An 18,522-nucleotide genomic window follows, 5' to 3' on the forward strand; every position below is an offset into this window, starting at 1 on the left:
AGAGCCTTTCCACTCTCATTCCCGAAGAGGAAAGGGGTTCGAGAATGATGCTATACCACAGGGCACTGGTGGACAAACTGATGGTAAACTTCCCATCCGACAGCGCTAGTGGCCGAAGGCGCATTTCCGCGGCCCAGGTAGCAGGGGAGGCGCAGAGATCAGGCAGCATGTACAGCACAGGCAGGGGAACACTCTCTAAGGCCTTTGACAGCTTTATGGCTCCCCAGCAATACTGTGTCACCGGTCCCCAGTCAAGGCTGAGTTGGCGGGAGCACTGTAAAAGGATGGTGAGGGAGTACGTAGCCGATTGCACGACCATCCTCCGTGACGCCTCTGCCCCCTACAACTACTGGGTCTTGAAGCTGGACACGTGGCCTGAACTCGCGCTGTATGCCCTGGAGGTGCTTGCTTGTCCTGCGGCTAGCGTCTTGTCAGAGAGTGTGTTTAGTGTGGCTGGGGGAATCATCGCGGATAAGCGTACCCACCTGTCAACTGACAGTGCCGACAGGCTTACACTCATCAAGATGAACAAAGCCTGGATTTCCCCAGACTTCTCTTCTCCACCAGCGGACAGCAGCGACACATAAACAATACGTAGGCTGCACCCGCGGATGGAAGCATCGTTCTCTATCACCATCCAAAACGGGGACCTTTTTGCTTCATCTATCTGTGTATAATATTCCTCCTCCTCCTGCTCCTCCTCCTGAAACCTCACATAATCACGCCGAACGGGCAATTTTTCTTAGGCCCACAAGGCTCAGTCATATAATTTTTGTAAACAATTTTTATACGTTTCAATGCTCATTAAAGCGTTGAAACTTTCACCTCAACCAATTTTTATTTTAACTGGGCTGCCTCCTGGCCTAGTTACCAATTAAGCCACATTAACCAAAGCGATTAATGGGTTTCACCTGCCATCTTGGTTGGGCATGGGCAATTTTTCAGAGGTACATTAGTACTGTTGATACACCAATTTTTGGGGGCCCTCGCCTGTAATCAAATTAATTTTTAGCCCACCTGCATTACAGCTGACGTTACATCAGCTGTGTTGGGCACTGCAATGGGATATATTTATGTACCGCCGGTGGGTTCCAGGGAGCCACCCATGCTGTGGGTCCACACAGAGTTGTAACTACATGTGTCCACTTCTAAAGAACCCCAGTCTGACAGGGGCATGCAGTGTGGGCCGAAGCCCACCTGCAATAAACATGACATTACTACCTCAGCTGTGATGGGCAATGCAATGGGATATTTTTATGTACCGCCGGTGGGTTCCAGGGAGCCACCCATGCTGTGGGTCCACAGGGAGTTGTAAATGCATCTGTTTCCACTTCTAAAAAACCCCAGTCTGACTGGGGCATGCAGTGTGGGCCGAAGCCCACCTGCATTAAACATGACATTACTACCTCAGCTGTGATGGGCAATGCAATGGGATATTTTTATGTACCGCCGGTGGGTTCCAGGGAGCCACCCATGCTGTGGGTCCACAGGGAGTTGTAAATGCATCTGTTTCCACTTCTAAAGAACCCCAGTCTGACTGGGGCATGCAGTGTGGGCCGAAGGCCACCTGCATTAAACATGACATTACTACCTCAGCTGTGTTGGGCAATGCAATGGGATATATTTATGTACCGCCGGTGGCTTCCTGACACCCACCCATGCTGTGGGTCCACAGGGAGTTGTAAATGCATCTGTTTCCACTTCTAAAGAACCCCAGTCTGACTGGGGCATGCAGTGTGGGCCGAAGCCCACCTGCATTAAACATGACATTACTACCTCAGCTGTGTTGGGCAATGCAATGGGATATATTTATGTACCGCCGGTGGCTTCCTGGCACCCACCCATGCTGTGGGTCCACAGGGAGTTGTAAATGCATCTGTTTCCACTTCTAAAGAACCCCAGTCTGACTGGGGCATGCAGTGTGGGCCGAAGCCCACCTGCATTAAGCACGACATTACATCAGCTGTGATGGGCACTGCAATGGGATATATTTATGTACCGCCATGCTGTGGGTGCACACGGAATTCCCATTGCGGAGTTGTACCTGCCTGTGACTAAAATTAAAAAACCGCGGTCTGACTGGGGCATGCAGACACCTTGACAGAATGAATAGTGTGTGGCACATAGCTTCCCCATTGCTATGCCCACGTGTGCAGCTCCAGATGGAGGTGGCACAGGATTGGATTTCTCATTGCTTCTGTACAGCATTGTGGGCTATCGCCCCGCCCCTTTTAAAGAGGGTCGCTGCCTAGCCGTGCCAACCCTCTGCAGTGTGTGCCTGCTTTTCCTGTGGCAGACGCACTTATAAATAGACATGAGGGTGGCGTGGCATGAGGGCAGCTGAAGTCTGGGCAGGGACAGTTTGGTGTGCGCTGTGGACACTGGGTCGTGGGGGTGCGGATTTGGCAGCATGTAACCCAGAAGAAGTGGCAGCGGAGTGTCATGCAGGCAGTGATTGTGCTTTGTTGGAGGTAGTATGGTGCTTAGCTAAGGTATGCATTGCTAATGAGGGCTTTTCAGATGTAAAAGTTGTTGGGGGGGGCCACTCTTGCTGCTATTGTGGCTTAATAGTGGGACCTGGGAACTTGAGATGCAGCCCAACATGTAGCCCCTCGCCTGCCCTATCCGTTTCTGTGTCGTTCCCATCACTTTCTTGAATTGCCCCGATTTTCACAAATGAAAACCTTAGCGAGCATCAGCGATATACAAAAATGCTCGGGTCGCCCATTGACTTCAATGGGGTTCGTTACTCGAAACGAACCCTCGAGCATCGCGAAAAATTCGTCTCGAGTAACAAGCACCCGAGCATTTTGGTGCTCGCTCATCTCTATTAATGTGGCTTAATTGGTAACTAGGCCAGGAGGCAGCCCAGTTAAAATAAAAATTGGTTGAGGTGAAAGTTTCAACGCTTTAATGAGCATTGAAACGTATAAAAATTGTTTAGAAAAATTATATGACTGAGCCTTGTGGGCCTAAGAAAAATTGCCCGTTCGGCGTGATTATGTGAGGTTTCAGGAGAAGGAGCAGGAGGAGGAATATTATACACAGATTGATGAAGCAAAAAGGTCCCCGTTTTTGATGGGGATAGAGAACGAAGCTTCCATCCGCGGGTGCAGCCTACGTATTGCTTAGGTATCGCTGCTGTCCGCTGGTGGAGAAGAGAAGTCTGGGGAAATCCAGGCTTTGTTCATCTTGATGAGTGTAAGCCTGTCGGCACTGTCGGTTGACAGGCGGGTACGCTTATCTGTGATGATTCCCCCAGCCGCACTAAACACCCTCTCTGACAAGACGCTAGCCGCAGGACAAGCAAGCACCTCCAGGGCATACAGCGCGAGTTCAGGCCACGTGTCCAGCTTCGACACCCAGTAGTTGTAGGGGGCAGAGGCGTCACGGAGGACGGTCGTGCGATCGGCTACGTACTCCCTCACCATCCTTTTACAGTGCTCCCGCCGACTCAGCCGTGACTGGGGAGCGGTGACACAGTCTTGCTGGGGAGCCATAAAGCTGTCAAGGGCCTTAGAGAGTGTTGCCCTGCCTGTGCTGTACATGCTGCCTGATCCCCTGCTACCTGGCCCTCGGAACTGCGCCTTCGGCCACTAGCGCTGTCGTATGGGAATTTTACCATCAGTTTGTCTGCCAGGGTCCTGTGGTATAGCAACACTCTTGAACCCCTTTCCTCTTCGGGTATGAGAGTGGAAAGATTCTCCTCATACCGTGGGTCAAGCAGTGTGTACACCCAGTAATCCGTAGTGGCCAGAATGCGTGTAACGCGAGGGTCACGAGAAAGGCATCCTAACATGAAGTCAGCCATGTGTGCCAGGGTACCTGTACGCAACACATGGCTGTCCTCACTAGGAAGATCACTTTCAGGATCCTCCTCCTCCTCCTCCTCCTCCTCAGGCCATACACGCTGAAAGGATGACAGGCAAGCAGCATGTGTACCCTCACCAGTGGGCCAAGCTGTCTCTTCCCCTTCCTCCTCATCTTCCTCCTCCTCCTCCTCCTCACCGCGCTGAGATATAGACAGGAGGGTGCTCTGACTATCCAGCGACATACTGTCTTCCCCCGGCTCTGTTTCCGAGCGCAAAGCGTCTGCCTTTATGCTTAGCAGGGAACTTCTGAAGAGGCATAGCAGAGGAATGGTGACGCTAATGATTGCAGCATCGCCGCTCACCACCTGGGTAGACTCCTCAAACTTTCCAAGGACCTGACAGATGTCTGCCAACCAGGCCTACTCTTCTGAAAAGAATTGAGGAATCTGACTCCCACTGCGCCGCCCATGTTGGAGTTGGTATTCCACTATAGCTCTATGCTGCTCATAGAGCCTGGCCAACATGTGGAGCGTAGAGTTCCACCGTGTGGGCACGTCGCACAGCAGTCGGTGCACTGGCAGATTAAACCGATGTTGCAGGGTGCACAGGGTGGCAGCGTCCGTGTGGGACTTGCGGAAATGTGCGCAGAGCCGGCACACCTTTCCGAGCAGGTCTGACAAGCGTGGGTAGCTTTTCAGAAAGTGCTGAACCACCAAATTAAAGACGTGGGCCAGGCATGGCACGTGCGTGAGGCTGCCGAGCTGCAGAGCCACCACCAGGTTACAGCCGTTGTAACACACGACCATGCCCGGTTGGAGGCTCAGTGGCGCAAGCCAGTGGTCGGTCTGCTCTGTCAGACCCTGCAGCAGTTCATGGGCCGTGTGCCTCTTCTCTCCTAAGCTGAGTAGTTTCAGCACGGCCTGCTGCAGCTTGCCCACCGCTGTGCTGCCACGCCGCGCGACACCGACTGCTGGCGACGTGCTGCTGCTGCTGACACATCTTGATTGCGAGACAGAGGTTGCGTTGGAGGAGGAGGAGGGGGGTGCTTTAGTGGAGGAAGCATACACCGCCGCAGATGCCACCACTGAGCTGGGGCCTGCAATTCTGGGGGTGGGTAGGACGTGAGCGGTCACAGGCTCTGACTCTGTCCCAGCCTCCACTAAATTCACCCAATGTGCCATCAGGGAGATATAGTGGCCCTGCCCGCCTGTGCTTGTCCACGTGTCCGTTGTTAAGGGGACCTTGGCAGTAACCGCGTTGGTGAGGGCGCGTACAATGTTGCGGGAGACGTGGTCGTGCAGGGCTGGGACGGCACATCGGGAAAAATAGTGGTGACTGGGAACTGAGTAGTGCGGGGCCGCCGCCGCATCATACTTTTGAAGGACTCCGTTTCCACAAGCCTATACGGCAGCATCTCAAGGCTGATAAATTTGGCTACATGCACGTTTAACGCTTGAGCGTGCGGGTGCGTGGTGGCGTACTTGCGCTTGCGCTCAAACACTTGCGCTAGCGACGGCTGGATGCTGCGCTGACAGACATTGCTGGATGGGGCTGAGGACAGCGGAGGTGAGGGTGTGGGTGCAGGCCAGGAGACGGTAGTGCCTGTGTCCTCAGAGCGGGGTTGGATCTCAGTGGCAGGTTGGGGCACAGGGGGAGAGGCAGCGGTGCAAACCGGAGGCGGTGAACGGCCTTCGTCCCACCTTGTGGGGTGCTTGGCCATCATATGTCTGCGCATGCTGGTGGTGGTGAGGCTGGTGGTGGTGGCTCCCCGGATGATCTTGGCGCGACAAAGGTTGCACACCACTGTTCGTCGGTCGTCTGCACTCTCAGTGAAAAACTGCCAGACCTTTGAGCACCTCGGCCTCTGCAGGGTGGCATGGCGCGAGGGGGCGCTTTGGGAAACAGTTGGTGGATTATTCGGTCTGGCCCTGCCTCTACCCCTGGACACCGCACTGCCTCTTGCAACCTGCCCTGCTGCTGCCCTTGCCTCCCCCTCTGAAGACCTATCCTTAGTAGGCATAGCAAACCAGGTGGGGTCAGTCACCTCATTGTCCTGCTGCTCTTCCTCTGAATCCTCTGTGCGCTCCTCCCTCGGACTTACTGCCCTTACTACTACCTCACTGATAGACAACTGTGTCTCATCGTCATCGGCCTCCTCACCCACTGAAAGGTCTTGAGACAGTTGCCGGAAGTCCCCAGCCTCATCCCCCGGACCCCGGTAACTTTCCAATGGTTGGGCATCAGTCACGATAAACTCCTCTGGTGGGAGAGGAAGCACTGCTGCCCAATCTGAGCAGGGGCCCGAGAACAGTTCCTGGGAGTCTGCCCGCTCCTCAGAATGTGTTATTTTCATGGAGTGAGGAGGCTGGGAGGAAGGAGGAACAGCAGCCAGAGGATTCTGAGTTGCAGCAGTGGACGGCGCAGAACTGTGGGTGGACGATAGATTGCTGGAAGCACTTTCTGCCATCCACGACAGGACCTGCTCACACTGCTCATTTTCTAATAAAGGTCTACCGCGTGGACCCATTAAATGTGCGATGAATGTGGGGACGCCAGAAACGTGCCTCTCTCCTAATCCCGCAGGAGTCGGCTGCGATACACCTGGATCAGGAGCTCGGCCTGTGCCCACACCGGGACTAGGGCCTCCGCGTCCTCGCCCGCGCCCACGTCCTCTAGGCCTACCCCTACCCCTCAGCATGCTGTATTACCAGTAATGCAGAAACAGAACGCTGTAATTAAATGTGCCGTTTATTGGCCTGTGGTTGGAGGCTGACTTCGCTTACGGATTGCCAGGAAATAATTTGGCGCAAGCCTGCTGTAACACTTAGCTGGCTGCGTATGATTTTGTAGAACTACTACACCCAGCACACACAGACCCAGAACACTGAGCACAGTGACAGGCAGGCCAAATAGATTTTTTGCCCAAATTTTTTTAGCAAAGGCCCATTGCCTATATTCAATGAATATGTCTTCTGTCCCTGCCTCCACAGTACTGCACACGGTTAGATGTGGCCCTAAGAAGGACCGTTGGGGTTCTTGAAGCCTAAAATACTCCTAACGCTCTCCCTGCCTAAGCACTTCTGTCCCTGGAGTATTACTGCAGGGCGCAATGCTCTGCACGGCCGATATACCCCCCCCCAAAAAAAAGTGCAACACTGCAAAAAGCAGCCTCCACAGTACTGCACACGGTTAGATGTGGCCCTAAGAAGGACCGTTGGGGTTCTTGAAGCCTACAATAACTCCTAACACTCTCCCTATAGCAGCTCCAACACGATAGCACTTTCCCTCAGCTATGTCAGAACGCATCTGTGGCAAGCCGCGGGAGGGGCCGATTTTTATACTCGGGTGACACCTGATCTCGCCAGCCACTCACTGCAGGGGGGTGGTATAGGGCTTGAACGTCGCAGGGGGAAGTTGTAATGCCTTCCCTGTCTTTAAATTGGCCAGAAAAGCGCGCTAACGTCTCAGAGATGAAAGTGAAAGTAACCCGAACATCGCGTGGTACTCGTTACGAGTAGCGAGCATCTCGAACACGCTAATACTCGAACGAGTATCAAGCTCGGACAAGTACGTTCGCTCATCTCTAGTTAGGGGCTATCAAACACCTTCAAGTTTCTACTCTTGTTGGCCAATTCACTGGAAACATGTTTGATTCTTAGTATATTTTATGTAGTTTATTGGCTGTACGTTATCTTGCATATATGGCCAACTTAAAGGGGTTGTCCCGCGCCGAAACATAATTTTTTTTTTTTGCACAGACCCCCACATAGTACACAGTAAAAGCGCATCTATTTGTATTTTTTTTTTTTTTCAAAAAGTCTCTTACCTGGATCCCCGTTCTGCAGCTTTGAAGAATCTTCTTTCCAAGATGGCGCCGCTGGTCTTCTCCCACGGTGCACCGCGGGTCTTCTCCCATGGTGCACCGTGGATGTTCTTCTCTAGTCTGCGCTCCACTGCCGATTCCAGCCACCTCATTGGCTGATCGGCACCACGTGACGGAGGCGGAGCTACGCGATGATGCGAAGAAGAGGGAGGAGCCAGGACGCAGCTCGTGAGCCCGGACCATCAAAAAGAGGAATCTTCAGTGCGCAAGCGCGACTGTTCGTGCGACCAGAGGAGAAGTTTGGTCGGCGCCATGGAAACGGGGACGCCAGCACCAGAGGGGGTAAGTATATAACTTCTGTATGGCCAATATTTAATGCACGATGCATATTACAAAGTGCATTAATATGGCCATACAGAAGTATATAACCCCACTTGCTGTCGCGGGACAACCCCTTTAAGTCCTACTTTGTGGCAAGTTTGTGAAAGTTTTGTTTAAAAGCTGAAAGTTCTCTTTTACTTTAAAGTCGACTTGTTTGTGAACTTCCAATGTTTTTTTCTTGCTACAGTATATCTCAATTCAATGAATTGTTTTGATAAATAGATGCCAGCTCACAACTTTTGCTACAAAGAATAAATTATTTTGAGGGTGCAACCATAAAGTTAATGTTAAAATTCTAAGCACATTGAGTGCAGTCCAATGTGTTTTTATCCTGAACACAATTGGTATAATTGTATATCAAAACCTAAGCATTTTCCACAGCTAGTCATTTTCATACTTTGGGCATGTGTGTTAAAAGTTTGTAAATTTTAGGTTGTCAATATGATTTTTGTACAGCAAGTATTTAACGAACGATGTAGGGAAAAATATGACTGAAACAACTTGTATGTCTGCCAAAAATGTTTTTACACAAAAATTAAAAAGAAAAAGGAAAACCTATTTATTTTCTATAAAAAAAAATTTGCATAGGACTTGGAATTGTTCTTTTTATATATGTGTTTAATGGTGGAGATTCATAAAGAAAAAATGGTCCCAAAATTCTATCTCTATCATGAGAGCAAATTTGGGGGTTCCAACACACACACGTATATATTAGAGATGAGCGAACGTACTCGGATAAGCACTACTCGTCCGAGTAATGTGCTTTATCCGAGTACCGCTGTACTCGTCTTGAAAGATTCGGGGCGCTCCGCTGCTGACAGGTGAGTCGCAGCGGGGAGCCGGGCAGAGTGGGCGGGAGAGAAGGAGAGAAAGATCTCCCCTCCGTTCCTCCCCGCTCTCCCCTGCAGCTCCCCGCTCCGCAGCGCGTCCTGAATCTTTCAGGACGAGCAGAGAGGTACTCGGATAAAGCACATTACTCGGACGAGTAGTACTTATCCGAGTACGTTCGCTCATCTCTAGTATATATATATATATATATATATATATATATATATATAATTAAACGTGCTAATTTCTTAAGGATCAATACCATTTGGTTTGTAAGAGCTTGAAAAAGACTCAAGTGAGAGGATCAAAATGGTGTGGTGATGGGCTATCTATCTATCTATCTATCTATCTAATCCATCCATCTATCTATCTATCCATCCATCCATCTATCTCATATCTATCTATCTATCTATCTATCTATCACATCTATCTATCTATCTATCTATCTATCTATCTATCTATCTCATATCTATCTATCTTTCTATCTATCTATCTATCTATCTCATATCTATCTATCTATCTATCTCATATCTATCTATCTATCTATCTATCTATCTATCTATCTATCTATCCCATTTCTATCTATCTATCTATCTATCTATCTATCTATCTCTATCTATCTCATATCTATCTATCTCTATCTATCTATCTCATGTCTATCTATCTATCTATTTATCTATCTATCTCATATCTATCTATCTATCTATCTATCTCATATCTATCTATCTATCTATCTATCTATCTCATATCTATCTATCTCATATCTACCTATCTATCTATCTCATATCTATCTATCTTATATCTATCTATCTATCTATCTATCTATCTCTATCTATCTATCTCCTATCTATCTATATATCTCTATCTATCTCATATCTATCTATCTATCTATCTATCTATCTATCTATCTATCTATCTATCTATCTATCTATCTCCTATCTATCTATCTATCTATCTCATATCTATCTATCTCATGTCTATCTATCTATCTATCTATTTATCTATCTATCTCATATCTATCTATCTATCTATCTATCTATCTATCTATCTCATATCTATCTATCTATCTATCTATCTCATATCTATCTATCTTATATCTATCTATCTATCTATCTATCTCTATCTATCTATCTCCTATCTATCTATATATCTCTATCTATCTCCTATCTATCTATCTATCTATCTATCTATCTATCTATCTATCTATCTATCTATCTATCTATCTATCTATCTATCTATCTATCTATCTCCTATCTATCTATCTATCTATCTATCTATCTCATATCTATCTATCTCATATCTATCTATCTATCTATCTATCTATCTCATATCTATCTATCTATCTATCTATCTATCTCTCTAAGAATAATTTCCATTATCCAGTTATCTGGACTGGAGAGCAACTACTGTACAAAAAGTGTCTCCTTACCTGAAGGACTCGGCATAAAAGTATTAAAGGTAAAATATACCTTAATATATCAACAATTGTACACATTGATTTCATTGGGGACAAATGACTCTCTAATGTATATGGGGCCCACTCAACTTTCCATTGAGGGATGATGTTGGGGAAAAGAAGGATTTGGGGATTTTGAATTTCAATGTCTGGTCTTTTTGGTAGGGCAGTCTAACTGTGGCTGAGCGGAGTGTTCCTGTGCATGTGGAAGCCGAGAAAAACAGCCCTTGGCCAAAACATAATAGAATATGTTGAAAGCGTAGGGGCACCACTACACAGATAACCCATTGATTGTCCAACTCCACTGCAGTTTACAGCTGATTGCTGGAGAACTCTGGGATCAACTTATTTTCCTGGGGATCTTACAAAATGAGAAAGTCCAAAGCAGACATCTTTAAATTTATGGAATGAGGTAGTGCTTATGTCAGTTTAATTTTCACCTATTGCTACATGACAACCATTAACAAACTACAGTCTTCTGATAGAACTGTTTATTTTTTTCTTAAAGAGTTAGCCCACCATCATAATGTATCGCCTCTCCACAGACTAGATGATAAATGTATGATCACTGTGACCCCCAAGAAGCATAAGTGTTTCATGATTCCCCCTAGTCAATGGAGCGGTGTTACACATGTATGATCACTATTCATTCAGTTCATTGGGACTGACAGAGATGGCCATACACATTGCTCATCTATCTCGATATGAAGTGAATAGAGCAGTGGTTCCAAATACACCATGACGGATTACTCGTCAGATTCTATTAACTTCTATTGCACCCTAAACAACTAACTGTATCAGCTGGAATTGCATCTTCATCACTTGCATGGTAATCATTTTATGAAAAAACTTTAAAAACATGTTCACAAGCTATAATGGGAAAGTATTGTGTTCAGCGTTGTTCAGAGTGCAAAAAACTGAAAGATAAACAAGTCACAAAGAAAGTTTACGAAGATAAATATAACATATTTGTGTTTACTGTGGTATATATGTTCCACTCAGTCAGGTTTTTATTGCCCCAACAGACAGAGTAGGGTAATCTGTAATGGCACACTTCTGTTGCGGCTCATCCACTCCTGTAGCTGTGGGTGGTCACCACCATATTCCAGCTCCTTTCTTTTTTTTCTCTGCCCACTCCCTGACCTCTGCCCATAGTGCGTGGGCATGCTCATCCCAGTCTCCTAAAAGGCCAGTGTGCACTCACATAAATGACTTCCCTCCTGTCCTGTTCTTGCACTCCTTATATTAGGCATCCACACCCTAGGGCGAATGCCTAAGCAATTGGTCTCCTACTGCCATTTGTGACAAATTCCCTGGTTGTGTTTGTTCTGTTTCTGACCCTTGCCTGACTTTGACTGTTTAGACTTCTGTGCTCTCTGACCTCAGCTCTGTACTCTGGACTTTGCCTGTTGCCTGCCATGACCTTTAGCTTGGACCTCGTTTTTGCATCTGTGCCACCAGCCCTGATTACAGCCTGCTTCTCTACTATGCTTCTGTTCAGACCTTCAGGTACTGCGCCTTGGTCTAGTGCAGTACCAGGAGCCACATTACTGGACCATGTATGTAACGCCTTGTGGACCCAACAGCAAAGACCGTATTCTGCTTGGAAGGGTCAAGGGTGAAAACCAGGGTACCCTACGTGCTGCCTCCAAGTATAGCCCAAAGTCAAACCGGTATGTGCGGCAAAGTGGATTGATATCTGCCTGCCATAATCTGTTGCACTATTTCAACCCTATATCAACAGATCATATCACTAAAAGTTAATGGGATCCTTTAAGATCTAATATAGCCAAATCTGCATAATTATTCATAGATTTATGATGCCATTATCACCTTGCGTTATGAATAAACAATTTCATTTCTATCCGGTAATCCTCCACATATATACCCTATCACCGATATAAGAGGAAACAGTTGTACCTGCAATGGCACAAACAAGGTTTCTAAAGTCATTAATTTGTTCCATTGTTGCAACTAATAATTTCCTCTATACTGCAAGCAAATCCAAGCTTTATTAGGATAATTTACTTTTTTACTTGTTTTTCCCTTTGTGCTTCATATCCCTTAATTCAACTTTATTGTATTGTTTAAAATGTTTTTTTTATTATATCAATAAATTGTGACATTAATAATACCAATAACATTTTATTGTAGTCCTATAAAACCGAATGTGGTGAAACTGTAATTTTAAGAAATTGCCATACACACAGGCACAGTAGTATTTTGTATTGCTAACATCTCTGAGGACCCACCATTGCTATGCACGAATATTAATATCCAAGTACTCTTCTATGAAGAAGCAATTCACATAATCATTAAAAGTACATGTGTTGGTGAAAAATTCTCATAATTAGATCATTTTGTGGAACTGACTGCATTGTCATCTACAGTTGTAGTATCAGCGATATTTTTCCAATATTGTCTACCATACAAATTTTTGCCCCATAGGGTTACAGCTGTCGTCTACCTTGTATTCCAACAGGTGCTTATTTGCAACCCCAGTAGGCAAAGTTATTTCATATCAAGATGTCTCAAAGTAGAACATATCCACCTAGACAGCTTGTTCTGCACTATGCTTTTGTACAATACAGTTTTTACCAGTCTATTAAATTAAATAGTGATCAAAGGGGTTTTCTGGGCCAAACCTATTGATGACCTTTCCTCAGGATAGGTCATCAATATTTAATTGCCGGGGACCCACCAATCAGGATCCCTGGTGATTAGAGATGAGCGAGCATACTCGTCCGAGCTTGATGCTCGTTCGAGTATTAGGGTGCTCGAGATGCTCGTTACTCGAGACGAGCACCACGCGGTACTCGTCTCGATTAAACGAGCACTGACCAGTGAATTCAATGGAGCCGGCAATACAGCCGGCTCCATTGAAAGCAATGGGCTGCCGGCGAGCACGGGATGAATTGTCGGGAAGGGCTTAAATATATAAGCCCTTTCCTGCAATTCATCCAGAAATGTGTAAAAATAAAAAAAAATATATACTCACCTTGTCCCGGCAGAACGATGTTAGCCCATTGAATTCAATGGAGCCGGCAATACAGCCGGCTCCATTGAAAGCAATGGTCTGCCGGCGATCATGGGATGAATTGTCGGGAAGGGCTTAAATATATAAGCCCTTCCCTGCAATTCATCCAGAAATGTGTAAAAATAAAAAAAATATATATACTCACCTGGTCCCGGCAGACGGAGTTCAGCGCGGCTGGCGGCAGTCCTCCTGAACTGCTCTGAACAGCTGTGAGTAGTATTTAGCAGCCGGGGATTTAAAATCCCCGCCTGCTGAATGAGCTGCCTCTAATTGGTCACAGCCTGACCAATCAGAGGCAGATCTCACTCACACACTCATTGGCTCAGCGCAGGGACCAATCTGATTGGTCCCGCTGAGCCAATGAGAGGCAGCAGTCACTCACCCATTCATAAATTCATGAATGGGTGTGTGAGTGAGATCTGCCTCTGATTGGTCAGGCTGTGACCAATCAGAGGCAGCTCATTCAGCAGGCGGGGATTTTAAATCCCCGGCTGCTGAATACTACTCACAGCTGTTCAGAGCAGTTCAGGAGGACTGCCGCCGGCCGCGCTGAACTCCGTCTGCCGGGACCAGGTGAGTATATATATATATATTTTTTTACACATTTCTGGATGAATTGCAGGGAAGGACTTATATATTTAAGCCCTTCCCGACAATTCATCCCGCGATCGCCAGCAGCCCATTGCTTTCAATGGAGCCGGCTGTATTGCCGGCTCCATTGAATTCAATGGGATAACATTGTTCTTCTCTGCCACAGCTGTTACAGCTGTGGCAGAGGAGAACGATCTTTATGCTGACAGTGCGGGGGGGGGTCTCACTCTTGCCACTATTGTGGCTTAATAGTGGGACCTGGGAACTTGAGATGCAGCCCAACATGTAGCCCCTCGCCTGCCCTATCCGTTTCTGTGTCGTTCCCATCACTTTCTTGAATTTCCCAGGTTTTCACAAATGAAAACCTTAGCGAGCATCGGCGATATACAAAAATGCTTGTGTCGCCCATTGACTTCAATGGGGTTCGTTACTCGAAACGAACTCTCGAACATCACTGAAAGTTCGACTCGAGTAACGAGCACCCGAGCATTTTGGTGCTCGCTCATCTCTACTGGTGATCAGCTAATTGCTTCACCCACTGTCAGTGTAGTCAGGGTTGGGAATGGAAGTGCAATGGCTTGCTTCACTCCCATTGAAATCTATGAGTGCTGATGCTTTCTATTACTCTTCTGCTTCTGACTCCAATGTAGGAAGTGGAAGTACTAGACGTGGAGTAGCCAGCTTCAACTGTTATTGAATTCAGTGACAATGAAGCCAACTATGGTACTTCGGCTGCTGTCTTGATTATGGTATCCAGCCTTGCTGCACTGACAGTGGGCCAGATGATCAGCGGATGACCGATTATCTATTGATGACCTATCCTGACGATAGGTCATCAATGGTTTTTGTCTGGAAAACCCCCTAAATGATGACTCTTGAGGCATGAGGGTCTGCTACTGGGTCATTTATGATATAGAAAAAAATCCAAGGCATCAGAGATTGTAATAAAAGTTCAGCATTTTTACATTTCTATACTTTAAAAAGCGCAACATTGCCTTAAAGGATAAAATTATTAAACAATGACATTTTATTGGAATCTCCAGTACCTTGAATTTTTTATATTGTTAATATCCAGAGGAACTGTATTGCTAAGATGTTAAAAAAAGGCTTGTCCCATTCTCAGGTCAGCAGGTCCAGCTGCATAATTTTGCAGTCTCTGTACCACTGACAATATTGCCACTCTCAATGGAGGTAAGGAAAGAAGAGCAATGATAGTGCCAGTGGGGCCACTGCTGCAAAGCTGTTTAGCTGACCTGTTGATATGAAGACTTGGGAGGTCCTGTTTAAGAATTGGACCATGAGTCATGAAAAATCTGTGGAGGCAGAAACAAAACATCTGGCTTTTTTGGATGGCAACATTTTGCAACACAATGGAGGGCTCAGTTTCCTTTTTGCTTTAGTGCCCTTTTGTTGCTATTTACGTTAATGTAGAAAATCAAATTTAATTTAAAAATAAATAAATAATTATCTCAAATATTAAAAATTCTTCCATGTGACTTCCTGATTACTAGCACATATCTAAGGTGACATCACTACTTTAGCTCTGGACCATGTGATGAGCCAGGCAGCACAGGCGCAGTGCCAGTTAGCACTGAACATTGAGAGATTAACATCTCCTTTTGGTTCTGGCACTGATAGGCTGGTTGAGATGTCCATTACTCAAGTCACCCTATCAGTGTCTCTGTGAGGGTATTTGAACTGGCTCCTTTTTGCAAGAGACACCAGTTATGCTTCTGATGTTCTGGTCAGTGCTCTCTTTTCAGTGGTTCTGTGCTCAGTATATCTATATCTTGTGCTTAGCTCTCTAGTACTTTGTGGCTTAGCATTCTGCATTGGGCTTAAGACTTGGTTTCTCTTTCGTGGCAGGGTCACCCTTCTTGGGGCGGGTTCTCCCCTTTGTAGCCAGGATGGTCTTGGTTGTTCAGGTGATACCTTGTTGCCATTTCCACAATCAATGATTGAAGTTTGTTCGAGTCTACTCCATTTTTACTTAGCTATCCCTTTATCCCTGTTGCCTGGTCTGACCTCGCGCTTAGCTCCGCACTTAATTACCTTTGGTTGCACCGTCAAGTCTAATCATACGTGACACTCCCAAATATTAAAGAGATTTAAGTGCCTTGTAAATTTTCCACCACCACTATGTTTTCTTTACCTTTTAACTCCAGCACCTATGCTATTTTATACCAACCGTTTCTATTGCAGAGTATTATTTAGACCCCTAGTGCAGCCATTTTCATCAATTTACAAATGCATTCCGCCTATCCCGTGCTACAGTTTAAAGGGCAACAATCAGAATAAATTTCTGCTAATGGACACCATAAAATACTTCTGTTTTCCACCGAACAATAATTACTTTTAACTAAAATGGATTGCTTTTAGCATGATCAATGGAACACAGCGAGAGTTGTGTATTTAGCTGCTGTAATTTGTCTGAAAGGTCTTTTAAAACATAACTAAGTGTATTTTAACTTTAAAGGTAATTACGAATATAGCATATGTCAGACTGCCAATTTACTCCAAGGTGCTTGCTGAAAAGGACGCATAAAGAGCCGTCTGAGGTTTGTTTTTCTTGCCATAGAGCAGAATAATTTCTTCTTCTTCCTTGCACAATGCAACTTTCGCCTATTAAATCTTTCATACAATTCATTATTAGCAGCGTTGTGCATTTCAGAAATGATGCATTTGCTATCTCAGTAACTCGGCTACATTAATTCTCACCATCAACTCCCTCCACTCTTTGTACCACTGGAGTGGAAAGAATACCTCCAAAATTGATCACATTAATCTCTATTACATTTTTATTCTGCCACTGCACTATACACTGGAGTTTCACTGATTGAACACATATTTCTTTTGGTGTGAAGCTGAAGAAATCTAAACAGCAATTATCATTATATCGAAGATAAGGCTCGGTATTAATTTAAATAATTGAAAGAAAAAAAAAAGAAACACGTCTCTATATCAAAGTTTTCCGCAACGATAATCTAGCGGTATTTTAAATGAGCGCTACTTTTAAATAGCTTTAGGAAATGAGCTGTAAATCTATAAAATAATTGTATCAGATATATTGCAAGAACAAATAGGCATTTAGTCAAAGAAGACAAAAAAACGTCTAAGTGCTTATTGACTATTTGTGAGCAGACGCCTAAAGTCTTTACTGGGAATTAAATATAATTGTTTTCAGCACTCTTCGTGAAAACAGGAAATCATATATGGAATGAAAGTGCCGGTAGTTTCCTTAAATACAGCGATTTTTCAAGCTTTCAATATATCAGATATTATTAGAAATTTTTTTTCTGCTCGCAAAACAGATATGAGTAAGTATTCTACCCGGGCATGAAACAGCAAATGCTATTGAAGGGAATTAAGCCTCTGGCTATGTTAGATTATAGAAACTAAGTACAGTACAACTTTTTTATGTTTGCTCTAGGGCCGTATTTACCTTTGAGATCTACTTATTGTCGGAACGTATGTTTCTTTTTGGAGCTGAAAATGCAGAGTCTCTGAGAGAATGGGCCAAGGCGATATCTAAGGTAATGCTGATAATTATCTGATAAAGTTAAGCCTAAGGTATTAGCATAAAATAAATTGGCGCTGTTAACAGTAGGCTCTCGAAGGAGCCAGCTTTAATTTATATATTTATGTATGTTTTGCAGTGTACTTTATAATGTGCACTTTTATGTTTATGTTCTATTTTATTTATTTTTTACTGGGCTTAAGGGAAAATACATACACAACGTGCGTTAAAATTTGCCAATATCATAAAATATTACAAATGGAGATGCTTTCCGAATAGAACAAGCTGCAGCACGTGGTGAGAATATTGGTGCGAAACCGGTTGCTTAATAGAATTATACCAATGTCACAGAAATATGCGTAGGAGTCAATGAAAAATTTCCAGAAAAGTCTTTGCTAATAAAAGTATAAATTATTGACATGTATTATCCATGGAGGCCAGATTGTTTTCATGACGTCATGTACTTTATACTGTAGATCATCTCTCTCTCATTGTCTTACTGTTGTTTCAGAATTCTTATATCTGTAAGATATGCTACGGTATATGAGCAAAATGAACATTGGGTATTTGGCTAGGACAGTTAAGCCCCATTTAGAGACAATGATTGTTGCTCAAAATTCGGTCAAACGATGGCTTTTGAGCGATAATCGGTGCGCGTTAACGCTTCCATCTTTCACTCTTCGGCTGATCGAAGACTTTTAGTCGAGCATAAAATCCATTGTTAAGCTAGAGAGATAGCAGGGACTGCATGCTGTGTTCTCCACGGGACTGCTGATTACACTGTATTCAGCTGACAGCAGTGGCAGACCATGACAAGACAATGCAGCTGAGTGCAAAGTCCAGACCACATGCTGGCATTTGCAAATAGCTGCTGGAGGCTCATTTACATGCAAATGAAGGTAATAAACTGCTAATAGACATTAGTGTCCATTAGCAGTTTATGAAAATGATCACTAAAACTGTCAATCTTTCAATCATTTGAAAGATTGTCTTTTTGTGTAAGTGGGCCTTTAAGCTCTAAATGTGCCTATATTACAATCGTCTACGGTTTTTGATGCAGTTTTTAGAGGTGGAAAT

General features: G+C 45.1%; 1 protein-coding gene across 1 annotated transcript in view; it reads left to right on the forward strand.

Moving 5' to 3' along the window:
• The window catches only part of ARAP2 (ArfGAP with RhoGAP domain, ankyrin repeat and PH domain 2), a 260,994-nt gene that overhangs the window by 145,230 nt on the left and 97,242 nt on the right, over nucleotides 1–18,522 (forward strand). The window contains 1 exon segment of the mRNA XM_066573206.1: nucleotides 17,359–17,461. Coding sequence (XP_066429303.1) covers nucleotides 17,359–17,461 — 103 coding nt within the window.

This window comes from Eleutherodactylus coqui, chromosome 7, assembly GCF_035609145.1.
Source record: "Eleutherodactylus coqui strain aEleCoq1 chromosome 7, aEleCoq1.hap1, whole genome shotgun sequence".
In the NCBI taxonomy this organism is placed as follows: domain Eukaryota; kingdom Metazoa; phylum Chordata; class Amphibia; order Anura; family Eleutherodactylidae; genus Eleutherodactylus; species Eleutherodactylus coqui.